The sequence below is a fragment of the Alligator sinensis genome, unplaced genomic scaffold (genome assembly GCF_000455745.1).
Source record: "Alligator sinensis unplaced genomic scaffold, ASM45574v1 scaffold313_1, whole genome shotgun sequence".
In the NCBI taxonomy this organism is placed as follows: Eukaryota; Metazoa; Chordata; order Crocodylia; family Alligatoridae; genus Alligator; species Alligator sinensis.
The window spans coordinates 2,595,791-2,609,677 of NW_005841939.1; the positions used below are offsets into that span (position 1 = coordinate 2,595,791).

The 13,887-nt window shown below is 49.7% G+C and overlaps 1 protein-coding gene across 5 annotated transcripts in view; it reads right to left on the reverse strand.

Moving 5' to 3' along the window:
• ATG5 (autophagy related 5) overlaps positions 1-13,290 on the reverse strand; it is a 151,404-nt gene extending 138,114 nt beyond the window's left edge. Inside the window, exons 1-2 of one of the 5 annotated variants that reach the window (XM_025199236.1) lie at positions 13,271-13,290; positions 12,052-12,216 (exon numbers count right to left, since the gene is read on the reverse strand). In XM_025199236.1, the coding sequence (XP_025055021.1) occupies positions 12,052-12,159 (108 nt within the window). In that variant the 5' untranslated portion in view covers positions 12,160-12,216; positions 13,271-13,290. Of the gene's footprint in view, positions 1-12,051; positions 12,217-12,814; positions 13,053-13,127; positions 13,244-13,270 lie in introns of those variants that run through there. The other 4 variants (XM_006019809.2, XM_025199235.1, XM_025199237.1 and 1 more) reach the window with 4 other exon arrangements.
• Between the last annotated feature and the right edge of the window lie 597 nt (positions 13,291-13,887).

Below are 13,887 nucleotides of genomic sequence, written 5' to 3' on the forward strand. Positions count from 1 at the left end.
GCCTGTTAGCCATATAAGAGGCTTGAGCAGTTTCCGCCCAAGCCGAAGAGGACTCCACATCCATCTCGTGGGGACTCTGGATACACGGCAGGGTAATAGAGACCCTGTGTGAGATTCAGAGGAGCTTGGCGACCTGATCCAATCGCCCACCTCTTCCCATCTTCGAGCGGAAAGAATTTATAAGACGTATTTACGAGTCTGATTTTGGTGGCGCGCTCACCCAGAGCATCCGGAGCTCTGTTCCGTGGAGCCTAGCAAACTCCACGTGGCTGTTCGTGTTGTCTGTGTCTGTAACCGCAACTCAAGCAAATTTTCCAGCCTACACCACTACCATCTCTGGTGTAAGTAAACAATCTTTCAATCTACCATTAGGCATCTGTGCCTAATTCCAGCTCATCGCCCGCCCTCTCCGATCCAGCGTGCCCGGGCTGCTGGCCACAGCCCACATGCAGCACGGAAAAGGGCCCGGATCGCTCCCAGCCCGCACGGAAAGTACCCCACAAAAAATGTTGAAGTAAGAAATACCCAACAGCAAAGCTAAACTGCAGGCAGTAAAGCAGCAGATGGATCAAGCACCTACTCCACATCATTTTATTACCATTATTCTTAACACAAAGTACCAAGGTAGATGCCTAACTGCCAAAGAAAAAAATGCTGCTATTACATGGGTATATACTAATCATGCCAACCATAATACAATTTCAGGGCTAGAGGTGAAACATTTAAGCAGTCCATATTTCCAGAAGATATTTTAAAGGAAGTCACATCACTGAACTGGTGGAAGTCACTAGCAAAGCACGTGGAACCAGAGTCAGTTATAGTGCTAAGCCAGCTTTTACCAGCAGTCACCTATTCTGCAAGTACAGAAATAATATTTTTTTCATTTGGACTGGTTCATTCAAAGCTGAGAAATCAATTGGGAGTTGAAAAAGCAGGAAAGCTTGTTTTTTCTCTTCCAGTTTATGAATACAAAGGGAGAGAAGTATGAGATGTATGAGTTCTAAAAACTTAAAAGAGAGTAAACATTTTCAAAACAGTCAAAGTAAAAAAATGACTGTCTCTTCTTAAAAAGAGTTAGGGCAAGTAGGAACTTGAGCTCAAATTACTTTCACGTAGGCTTTTTAGAAAATTTTCCCCAGGGTGACCCAAAATAATTAGTTTAATCCAGTAACTACAGTTCACATTTTCAATACCATAACAGTTAATATTAGTGTTTAATAAATTAGTTGTAAATGTATACTGTGCTTCAATAGAAAAGTTTGTATCCAAAATATTAAAGGTTTGCTTAATAAATTGAAAGGACTGTTTTTTTGTTTAATTAAATTTAAGTTGCCATCTTAATGTGGCTCGACACAAACATGAGCAAAAAGTTAATCATCTAGTAAATAACAAATACACATTTCACCACTTATAGCATACTAAAATGCAGGATTTCTAACAATCCAAATATGTTCAAATCTGGCCTCCTGATTTAATATTTAAATGAACTTGATTTAAATCGATCCACCCTGCTGTTACCTGAGAAAGGTAGTTAGCCATGTTAGTCTAAAGTAAGTCAGAAGACAGGGTAGGTATATGCACCTTCATCTAAAAGGCAGGGAAGACTTAGTTACCTTTATAGACTAACTGATTAAGATCCATATATAGAGCACAAGCTTTCATGGGCTGAAGCCGACTTTGTCAGAATCTGTTACCTGAAACATATGGTACAAGAGAAGAATGAAGCAGACTGAAGTTTTAAGTGACCTGTGGATCAGTGATTCTGCCAATTCATATAACCTTTTTTTCTGACACGAAGAAAAGCTTCTAACAGCAGACCTGCTGCTGCCCAAGTACGACCTGAGGAGCAAAGGACCTAGGACCTTCTGAAGGCAAGAAGGAAGAATGACTGACTTTTCTAGAGAATGCAATTCCAGGTTGCACAAAGTGCTAACATAAGTCTTTCGAATCATTTTGAAGAAGTTCACCAAAAACAGCTACAGGACAAAGATCCTACTAAAGACATGAAGTAAAGTTGTTCCTCAAGTCAGAATGAGCATGGCTTATGATAAAATTAGTTTCTTTTTCTCTGGATGTTAAGAAAGGGATACATAAGTCTCTGGAACTGTAGCAAAACCTGTGTCACACCTTCCTGTCTAACAGTGCAATATTAAGATCCTGAGAATTGGCCTGCCCCCACAGGGCAACAGAACCAGCACAGAGAATGAGTATAGATTTTTAAAAAGAGCATCAATAGAAATTTTCCTTTGTATTTATAGAACTTATATTATGATAGAATCAGAGTCAATCTTTTTACATTAATTTATTTCCTAAGTCATAGTAGTGTCTGAAGTAGTACTACTACCTCCATGTAGGCTTCATCCTAATCATTAAACGAGAAATACAGTCTCACCAATCTTAAAATACATACTGTTTTAACTTCATCCTACAATATTTGGAACCTAAATAGTACTGGGCAAAGAGGAATACAACCTTGATATAAAGAAAGGTTAAAGTGAAATGCCAAAAGTAAAGAAACACAAAGGTTAAGAAACAATATTAAGTTACTTTCCTCTGTGCTACTAATGTAGGGAAGAAATACTTTTAGCACGGATATCTTCTCTTTACAAAAAATGTAAACATAAGGTTTAAGAATTTCCAACAGTTGAATAAACAAAATAAAGTACCCTTTTCCTGGCACACAATATGCCCCCAGATATAATGCACAACTTGTTGCTGAAAGGCAGAATGAAGAAAAAAGATTTTTTTCCAGATATGGCTGCATAACTTAATTGCATTAGGTGAGCCAGCCTAATCTTCAGCTGATTTCACCCTCCCTTTTCTACATAACTAAAGCTGAATTTCTAGCTGCTGCTAGTCTCAAAATCTTATGATTCTGAAAAGAGCTAAAGAGTTAAAAGGTGCAGACAGAAGTGCATCTTTAATTCCCAGTTGTAATTCACAACAATTTTTGGAAAGCATTCTGAGTTACAACCAGGCATCTGGGTTTTCCATTTCCCACTGAAAAACAGAATAAAAGGTGGATTTCCCCCCTTACTGAAGTAAAACATGGATTTCTCATTTTAGCAGAGAAACCCACGAATTTTCCAGTTTTGCTACAAGCCTTCTGCAGGCTGGCAGGAGTTCCAGCCCACAAGGGGTTGGGAGGGAGCAGGAGGAGGGCAGTCAGGCAAGGGGTGCCATGTGCATATATATGCACTTGGCTGCCAGGCTGCCTGGAATGCAGCTCCCGCAGGTAACTGGCAGTGGAAATAAAGGTTCCCATAGGGAGGGAGGGAGGGAGTTGGGCAGGGCTGGGACTGGGGCTGCTGCACAACCGGGCAGTGCGTGGGCCTTGGGGCCGCCGGGCCTCAGCAGGGAGCAGGACGGGGCCGCGGGCAACTCGTTCAGGGGGCGGGGTATGGAGCTGACTCCCTGCCACTGCACACACTCCCAGAGAGCAGGGGGGGATCTGTGCCCCCTAGATCTCTGTGTGGGACGTGGGTGGATGCGCGCTGCAGGCTCAGGCTCCTGTCCTGCTGCCCTCCCTCAGGGTCCCCGCAGCCCAGCGGGTACAATCTAGCACTGCAGGGCAGAGCAGGGCTGCACAAAAAAGCTGCTTGCCACTGCGAGCTCCACACTGCCCTGGCGAGGCATCCCCTGTGTGTGTGGCTGTAGCAGGGGTAGCAGCGGGGTGTTGTGCCCTTCGCTTCTACCATGCACATAGAAGACACGTTGCCTGGTCAGCATGGAGCTCACAATGGCAGGCAGCTTTCCCTCCAAGAGGGACAAGAGGCACCAGCAAGGCTGGGGGGCTATGGGTGGGGGAAGGAGTGGGGCACCATCAGGGCTGGGAGATGCTTTCATTTTAATCACGGATTTTGGGGGGTTTAAATCAGAGAATCTGCCATTTTTTTATCATGGAAAACCATGATTGCTAGTTACATTACCCCAGAACCAACAAAAGTTCACTGTTAGTGTGTGTATGGGGGGGGGTCTAGCTGTAGGCTGGGAGCCTGCAGCCACAATGGTCAGGGCTCTCCGCTAGTGTTCGCTATTTTCAGAATGGTGCTGGTGCTGAAGGTTGGGGTGGGTGAATTAGAGCCCCCGCACCTTAGGAGGGACTCCAGTACACCCATCCCACCCTCCAGGGGGGCTGAAAACCCCCCAGACTGAACTTCCTTTTCTCCCTTTCCCTCTTCCCATTCTGAAAACAGCAACAGGCTGGGAGCTCTGCAGACACAAGTTACAAAAAACACTACATTTTGAAACATCTTAATCTGATACGTCACACAATGTGAGGTCAGATTTTCATCCAATCAGCTATTTTTTAAGATGTCTGCAGCCTTGCACTTGTGTTTGGTCACAGCTATAAATTGCTTTCTGTGGCCAGATCAGGCAAAAATTGTCACTGCTTTCTGCACCCAAAGCATCTGAGCTGAAGAGAGACTGAAAAGCAGCCAGCAGACAGCAAAGTTGCCCTAGCAAAGATTAGTCTGATTAGTGGAACAATCAAGACCAATAAAAAGGAGAGGCTATCATTGATACCTGTAGAGTACTGAACAATGAGACATTAAATCCATCACCTCTCTCAGTTGATAAACTATAATACCCAGGGATCCGAATTTTCCATTTCCCATGGAAAAACAGAGATAGCCGCGAATTTCCCACTTTTGCAAAGAGCTCTGCAGGTGGCAGAGTTCCAGCCAGCAAGAGCTAATTGCAAAAAGGGTGGGAAACCCCCAGCCCTGTCCGGAGGGGGGAAGGAGAGGGGAAAAGGGTGGGGCCTGAGGCTCTCAGCCACCCAAGGCTTGGCTCAGGCTCACTGTTCATTGTTAGAGCCTAAAATAAGTGGGGCTTGCAGGGGATTGGGGGGCCCCTCTGGCAAGGGCTTGGGGATTGCGGGTCATGGCTAGAGGCTCCAGCAGGGCTCAGGGGGGCCCTGGGTGGCAGGTGTGGGTGACTGCCAGGGCTGAGGGAAGAGCTAGTGGGGCAGGTGGGGGGCAGGGCATAGGTGTGGCTGAGAGAGCAGGGAGGTGCTGGGGGAAGCCCCACATGAAGTGTCCACCAGTGGCATATGGACCAAGAGCAGCACGCTATCGGCCCTTAAGGGAAGCTGCACAGGGAAGTGCAGAGCCCGCTCAGGCTGATAGCAGGCTGCTCCCAGCAAACGCACTGCTGGCCAGGAGGGCACTCCATGTGGGGCTTTCCCCAACACCTCCCGCTCCCTCAGACCCCAGCCAGCAGGAGTGTGCAGGCATGCTGTTGGCTTGTGTGGGCTCTGTGCTTCCCTGCACGGCTTCCCTGAAGGGCCAACAGTGTGCTGCTCCAGGTCCATGCAGCGCCAGGTCCATGTGGCTCCAGGTCCACGCAGGCACTCCTGCAGGAAGATAGCTGGGGGCTGAGGGAGCGGGAAGGTGCTCAGGAAAGCCCCACATGGAGTGCTCACCCAGCTCGCGGCAGTGTGTGGACCCGGAGTGGTGTGCTATCAGCCCTTCTGGGAAGACGCACACAGGGAAGTGCGCACAGAGCCCGCTCAGGCCAATAGCTTGTGGCTCCTGGTCCATGCACTGCAGGGCTAGCTGGGCCAGGTGGGCTTTTTGCCTCCATGTGCAGCTTCCCACAGGAGTGAAGGAAGCCCCACAAGGAGGCACAGAGCCCACTCAGCTGACAGCGTGCAGCTCCCAGTCCATGTGCTGCAGGCTGGGACTTGTCCAGGGGTGGGGGGTGGAGCCAGCTCCCTGCTGCAGCACGCACTCCCAGGGGGACAGGGGGAACCCACGCCCTCCAGATCTGTGCGCAGGCTGGGGGCAGGGCAGGTACATGCTGCAGGCTCATGCTTCCTGCCCTGCTGCCCCTGGGTCTCCACAGTGCAGTGTGAAACCCGGCGTGGCAGAGCACAGTGGGGCTGCACAGGAAAGCTGCTTGCCACTGTGACCTCTGTCCTGCCCTGGCCACACTTCCCCTGTGTGCATAGGGGCAGCAGCACAGGGTTGTGCCCATCACTGCTGCCCCCGCCTCCAGAGGAAGTGTGTCCTGGGCATCGCAAAGTTCACAGACGCAAGCAGCTTTCCTTCACGGTCCTGCTGTATCCTGCTACGCTGGGTCACGCACGCTGCACTGCGGAGGCCCCGGGGGAAAGCAGCAGGGCACAAAGCACAAATCTGCAGCACACACCTGCCCTGCCCCCACCCCCCCGTACAGATCTGGGGGGCATGGGTTCCCCCCTCCCCCCCGGAGTGCACGCTGCAGCCAGGACCCTTGCCTCTGCCCGAGCCCATGGCAGGCAGGCAACAGTGGGGGAGCCGGCTCCATGCTCCTTCTGCTGCAACAGCTGCTGGCTTCTGTTGGGGGCAGGGGGTTGCAGAGCTGGGTCCTTGGCCCCATTGCTCTGGCAGCTGGAGGCCCCCTCCAACAGGGCTGGGTAGCAGGGAGCAAGGGGCACAAGCAGGGCTGGGGGGCACACCTTTAATAACAGATTTGGGGATTTTTAATCAGAGAATTTGTGATTTTTTATCATGGAAATCCCTGAAATGCCACATAATACCACAGCTACTGCAACTGTGGAGCAGGAATCAAACCAGGATGCTTCCAACCCCAGCAAAAAAACAGCTCTCGCACTTAATACATACACCTCTGTTTGGGGGAAGAGGAGCAAAGGGTGCTGATTTGGGGGGAAAAGGTGTGTGTGTTGTACATGAGAAAACAGGGTATGTTAAAAACAGCTGTGCTCCTGAGCCACGCAAACAGACACGCTCATCAAAGAGTGTGCTGGAGTTTGAGCAGGAGTTTGTGCAGGGAAGAGAGCAGCAGGGGCCAGAGACTCCACGCATCAGACTCGGAGGCTTCAGACAGAGTCTAGAGCCCTCAGGTGAGTGTACATAAGAGAAACTTTAATGGGGGTGGTGACTCAGAGCGCAGGCAGGGACCCTGCCCCGATGCTGCCTCCCACCCGGGGCTCCACTTAGGCCTCCACCCAGACAGAGCCCTTGGGAGGGTCGGCAGCACCCTGGCCTCCTGCCTACAGGGGTTGCCTGGCAGGTCCACGAGGGTCCGGGGGTAGTGGAGGGGCAGGAGGTCCCCTCACTTGTCCCACATGTGCCCAGATTGAGGCCCTGGAGGGGCAGGTAAAGGAACTCCAGGCAAAGGTGAGCAGGCTGCAGGGGATCAGGGTGATTGAGGAGATTGATGGATACTTCCATTCTCTGCAGGTCCACACACCTGGAGGGAAGGCATCACAGGAGAGAGCTGATGAGGCCGGATGGCAGACAGTCACCTCGATGACTAGACCTCGCAAAGCCAAGGCAACTCCCTCTGTTCACCTGGAGAACAGAGTTGAGGCCCTGGCATCACTGCCACAGAGTAGAGGCCACACCTAGATATACCACCAAGCCAACTGTGAGAGAACCAAGCAGCCGGCAGAGAAGACATGAGGTCATCGTGGTAGGTGCCTCCCTCCTGTGAGGAACGGAGGGAGCCATCTGCTGCCTGGATCCCATGGAACGGGAGGTATGCTGCCTGTCCGGAGCCCAGATTCGTGACGTCACAACGAGGATTCCAGACCTGATCAGGCCCTCCGACTACTAACCCATGGTCCTCATCCATGTGGGAACAAATGATGCAGCCCGGAGTAGTCCGGGCAGGATCATGAGTGACTACATGGAGCTGGGAACCAAGCTCAGAGGTTCAGGAGCACAGGTGGTCTTCTCATCCATTCTACCAGTCAGAAGTCGAGGACAGCACCACAACAACTGCGCTAGAGAAGTCAACTCACAGCTTCAGAGCTGGTGTCACTGCACAGGATTTGGGTTCCTTGATCACAACCTGCACTTCCAGGATACGGCCTTGCTTGGGCAAGACGGACTACATCTCTCTCCAGGAGGCAAGAGTCTCTTCTCTTACAGGTTGGCTGATCTCCTTCGCAGGGCTTTAAACTAGGTTTGTCAAGGGATGGGGATGATGACAACAGGGAGAGGCCAGGTACAAAGAACCACGAGGCATGCACTAGAGCAGTCCTGGTAAGTAACAAGGGCCCCACTACGCAACAGAATGGGAGATTAGCAAGGGCACCTACTGGGGGGCTTAGGTGCCTCTATACCAATGCTAGGAGCATGGGGAACAAGCAGGAGGAACTTGCACTCCTGCTTGCAAATAAAGAATTCAACCTGGTTGGGCTAACAGAAACCTGGTGGGATCCCACCCATGACTGGACAGTGGGCATGGAGGGCTACCGGCTTTACAGACAGGACAGAGTAGAAAAAAAAGAGGGGGGAGTTGCTCTCTATGTTAAGGAACAATATACATCTTCCGTAGTCAAATTGGGACAAGAAGGGCAAATTGAGGTATTATGGGTCAGATTACAGGGGGTTGGGGAGAGAGAGACCTAGTAGTAGGGGTCTATTACAGACCCCCACACCAGGGGGACAAGTTAAACCTAGAATTCTCGAGGCAGCTCTCAGAGGCAATGTGCTCAAAGGACCTGGTTGTCATGAGTCCCACACATCTGCTGGGAGAAGCAGGCAGCCAGGTCTGCCCGTTCACGTAAATTTTTAACCTCCCTACAGGACCTTCACCTATCAGGATATGCTGGTACAAGGTAACCTAGGGGATAGTGACCACCTATTGATAGAGTTCACTATCTGGCAAAAGGTGGGGAAGATAACTAGGGCAGAAGTGCTGGACTTCAAGAAGGCCAACTTTGGTAAACTCAGGAAATTAGTTAGGAAGGAACTGACTGGTAATAGCCTCGCAGAGATGAGAGTCCAGGAAGGGTGGGCGTTTCTCAAGGGACTAATCCTGCAGGCACAAAAAAAGACTATCCCAGTCTACATAAAGGGGGGCAAAAAAGCAAAGAAACCCTCTTGGCTGAGCAGGGAAATCCAGGAGAGCCTGGTGAGGAAAAAAAGAGGTCTATATGCTACGGAAACAGGGGACAGTCACCAAGGAGGAGTTTACCTGCTTAGCTCGAGCCTGCAGGGAAGCAGTGAGGAGAACCAAAGTGGAGATGGAGCTTAGGCTGGCGACAATAGTCAAGGATAACGAAAAGTCATTTTTAAGTACATAGGCAGCAAAAAGAAAGTGCAGGATAACTTAGGACCACTTCAGGATGAACAAGGACAAGTGCTAACAGATAGGATGGCTAAAGCGGAGATTCTAAATGAATTCTTTGCATCCGTGTTCCTGGACATGAATACGAATACGCATCCCATTAGGACTTTAAATAAACCCAGGATAGATAACCCACCAGCGGTTCATACAGACCTAGTATGGGGGCATCTGGAGGGGCTGAATGTATTTAAGTCAACAGGCCCTGATGATCTTCACCCTAGGGTACTTAGGGAATTAGCTGGAGTCATAGCGGACCCACTGGCACAACTGTTCAAGCTCTCGTGGAGCTCAGGACAAATCCCAGAGGATTGGAAAAGGGCCAGTGTGGTCCCTATTTTCAAGAAGGGGAGGAAGGAGGAACCAGGTAACTATAGGCCAGTTAGCCTCACCTCTATTCTTGGCAAGACCTTTGAGAAAATAAAGATCACATTTGCAGGGGACCAGCAGGTAAAATAATGCTAAGGGGCAATCAGCCTGGGTTCATAGCAGGCAGATCCTGCCTGACCAACCTAGTTTCATTTTATGACCGGGTCACAAAATGCTTGCATGAGGGACCAGAGGTAGCTGTTGTTTACCTAGACTTTAAAAAGGCCTTTGACACAGTGTCATACTCAATTTGTATAAATAAACTAAAAAACTGCAGCGTAGATTATTACAATCCAGTGTGTGGAAAATTGGTTTATGAGACGCACCCAGAGAGTGGTGGTAGACGGGTCGGGTTTCTACCTGGAGAAATGTAGGCAGCCGAGTCCCCTAAAGCTCTGTCCTGGGACCAGTACTATTCAATATTTTCATTAGTGACTTGGATGAGAGAGTAGTAAACACCCTGTCCAAGTTTGCTGATGACACAAAATTATGGGGGGAGGTAAACACACCAGAGGGAAGGGAGCAAATCCAAGTGGATTTGGACAGGCTGGGGAGGTGGGAGGAACAGAATAGGATGCAGTTTAACAAGGATAAGGGTCATGTGTTGCACCTGGGGAGGAAGAATTATCAGCGCTCCTATAGCCTGGGAGAGACCATTCTAAGCAGCACAACTACGGAAAAGGACCTCGGAGTCATAATCGACTCCAAAATGAGCATGAGTCACCAATGTGATGAGGTAATAAGTAAAGCTAACGGCACTCTTTCTTGCATAAGTAGGTGCATCACAAACCAGGTCTAGGGAGGTGATACTTCCCCTCTATGAGGCATTGGTCAGGCTGCAGCTGGAGCACTGCGTCCAGTTTTGGTCACCGCACTTCAGAAGGGATGTGGATAACCTGGAAAGTGTTCAGAGGTGGGCCACCCATCTGGTTAAAGGCCTACAGAAAAAACCCTATGCGGACTGATTTAGAGACCTGAACCTCTTTAGCCTCCACAAGAGGAGGCTGAGAGGTGATCTTGTGGCCGCCTACAAATTCATTGGGGGGGACAACAAGAAATAGGAGACACAATGTAGCAGGAAGTAGGGGATACGATGTTTACCAGGGTGACAATCAGGGTAACTAGAAACAATGGACAAGAGAGAGCAAATTCAGACTGTACATCAGGAAAAAGTTCTTTACAGTGATGGTCGCCAAGATATGAAATAGGCTTCCAAGGGAGATGGTGTTGTCCCCTTCCTTGGAAATAGTCAAAAGGAGATTGAACAGACACCTGACTAGGGTCATCTGACTCCAGCGCTCTTTCCTGCCCAGGGAAAGACTTGATGATCTAATAGATCCTTTCCAACCCTAATAATTATGAAACTATAAAAACATATTATAAAATTGTCTTTTGCACATACTTATTGTATTTCAAATGTTTAAGTAAATCCTGCACTTAACTCACTGAATCAACAAATAGCCTCTATAAATGATTATCTATAAAGCATTATAAGTGCTGCATACTATATTAACTCTGATCGCCACAAGCAGCTCTCTCAGGCTATAAATGAAATAATTTCCTACCTTTCCCTCTTTTTTGTCCTGACCCCAATACCCCAAACACTTACCTAGACATTTTACAAAATTGAGTAAAATTAGAATAGAACTATTACTTATTTGCTTGTTCTTGAAAATCTCTCCCCTAACATACCACTTTCTGGATATGACCGTTCTTACCCATTTAAACCAGCAGGCTTACTAATGCACATTATACACATTAGTAGCACACAATGGACAGACAAACACATGACAGTTACATTATCTCAAATGAAAATGGAACTCTCACTAAAAGAACTTCACAAATAGGCATAATGGTGGAGCATTAGCAAGGTCAGAAAGGATTTTGGGAGGTGATTTGTTTGTAGCTCAAGAGAGTCCAAAGGAGGCCATGCACATGATTAGAGGCCTAGAGAGCAGAACATAGAAGGAGAGACTGAAAGACTTGGGACTGTTCAGCGTGAAGAACAGAAGACTCAGAGGGGACTTGGTGGCAGCCTATAAGTATATTAGGGGCATGCATCAGGGCCTGGGGGAAGTCTCTATTCACCAAGGCCCCCCAGGTGATGACAAGAAACAATGAACACAAACTGATTGAAGATTGCTTCAGACTGGACATAAGGAAAAACTTCTTTACAAGTCGAGTGCCAAGGGTTTGGAACAGGCTTCCCCACAGAGGTGGTACAGTCATCCACCCTGGTAATCTTCAAAAAGTGTCCCAATACCCACCTTGCTGGGGTCATCTGACCCCAGCAGAATTTCCTGCCCAAGTGCAGGGTGGGGGCTGGACACAATGATCTGCAAGGTCCTTCCCAGTCCCTAACAACTATGAAACTATGTATTTCAAACACCTATGTCACCCAAACCTTTCCAGGTCGAGACTAGAGCATGTGCTATTAAAAAAGGAGCCTAGCTTCATTTGGCTTCCATTTAAACTAAAGCTGCTACCTTTGCTTGAATTAAAAACAATATTTCCACAAGAGGTATCAAAATGCGGCCAAAGAGACATTTCAAGCATGCACACCCAGATGTAATGCCTATCTACCTTCATTGTACTTACATAATAGGGATCAGCTTCCCTTTCAGTTATTTCATCTTGATACAGAGTGAAACAGGTCGGTATTCGTCCAAACCACACATCTCGAAGTACATCTTTGTCATCTGTCATTCTTCCAGTGGATACTGAAGCACATGTAGACTAAGTTGCTTCAACCAGAACTACCCTCTATCGAACCCACAAAAAAAAAAAAAAACCCAGCAAGATTAATTTTTCTTTAAACAAAAGAAATAAAAATTACACCAGACCCTTTTCACTATGCCAAACAAAAACAAAGGTACCCAGTTATATTTACTAAATTACTAATATGTTAAATCGCAACAAAGCCAGCTGGATGTATAGTTGTAACTGGGCTGCAGAAGTCAAAGATTAGGAAGGTGAACTCTGATTTTAAAAGGTTAAGCAAAAGTTAACTGTCTGCTTTGCTATCAGTATGTGTAACAAGACGGTGATGGCGATGATAAAGCACTTTCAACATTCACATCGTCCAGGGAGGGCTGGCCTGTGGCACACATGCCATTTGTGGCACAGGCAGGCTCCCTGAGCAGCACACGGCAGACTGGGGAGGGGACAGGCAGCACTAGTGGCAAAGACAACAGAGAACAGAAAGCAGAGCAGGCCTGGAGCACAGGGCGGGGAGTAAAGAGCAGGCCGGGAAGAGAAAGCAGGGCACTTCCTCAGCCTGACAAAGGGTGTTTATGCCCAAAAGTTCCCCAAGAATTTTTCCAAATAGTGGAGTTGGTTTAATAAAAGAAGGTGGCTTTACCCCCAAGAACCTGGTCTGCCCACGTCCTTACACCAACACGGCTACAACCTACACCCCTAAGAAGTGGAGGGAGCGCAGGGTGGGGTAAAAAAGGAGAGCAGGCGGGGAGCACAGGGCGGGGAGCAGAAAGCCGAGCAGCAGAGCAAGCGGCCCCGTGCCCAACCCAGCCCAGCTCAGCTCTCAGCCCCATCCCCGACCCCAGCCGCTCCTTGGCCACCGTTCCCCGCTCCTCCACCGCTGGCGGCCCCGCCCCTCGCCCCCGCGGCGCCGGGCACTGCAAGGGTGGGGGAGGGGCGGGCGCGACGACCGTTACCTGAGGCTCCCCCGCCGCGGCTTCAGCCGCGCGCACGCGTGCGAGACCTTAGCCCGCTCCGCCACTCAGCGCGCCCCCCGCCCACCACGTGACCAACCACTTCCGCCCAAGCGGAGAACTTCCCCTGGCCCACCTGCCCTTACCTCCTGTCTGCGGCGCCGGAAGCCGGAACCGGCGGCGGGGGAAGTGACTTCACAAAAGGGGAAGGGAGGGCTTGTTTAGTCTCGGGGTTTTCCCGGCTTGTCCGGTGCACTGAAGCCGCGACCACGGGAAGGGGGTCACCCAACCTTTTGCGCTGCAGAGCCTGTCACCCGGAAGCAGGCGCCTGATTAGGGCGAGCCCTGAACGGAGGGGGGCGAGATTAGCCCCCCCTGGTTCGAGGGGGTCTGCACTCCCCGGGGCAGCCCCTGCTTTTCCCCTGCCCTGTTGCTGCGGCTGCTGCAGAGGGGAGCGGGCAGCAGTAAAGCAGCGGGACAGGCTACCTGTGCAAGCTCCATCTTCACAGGTTTTCAAGACCCGACCTTGGCTGGGATGATCTGGTTGCGGATGGTCCTGCCTCGAGCAGGGGGTGCGACTAGATCAGTGGTTCTTGACCTTTGTTCTACCGGGACCCATTTGTAAACTTGGATGGCCAGTCCCGACCCAGTGCCACTTACTCCTGGCTCACTGCCCCAGCGTGGGGCCCAGGGGTGGGGGCCCTCGCAGGCGGGAGCTTGCAGGAGAGAAGCCCTGGCTTCTCATGGTTTTTCTCCTTTAAATG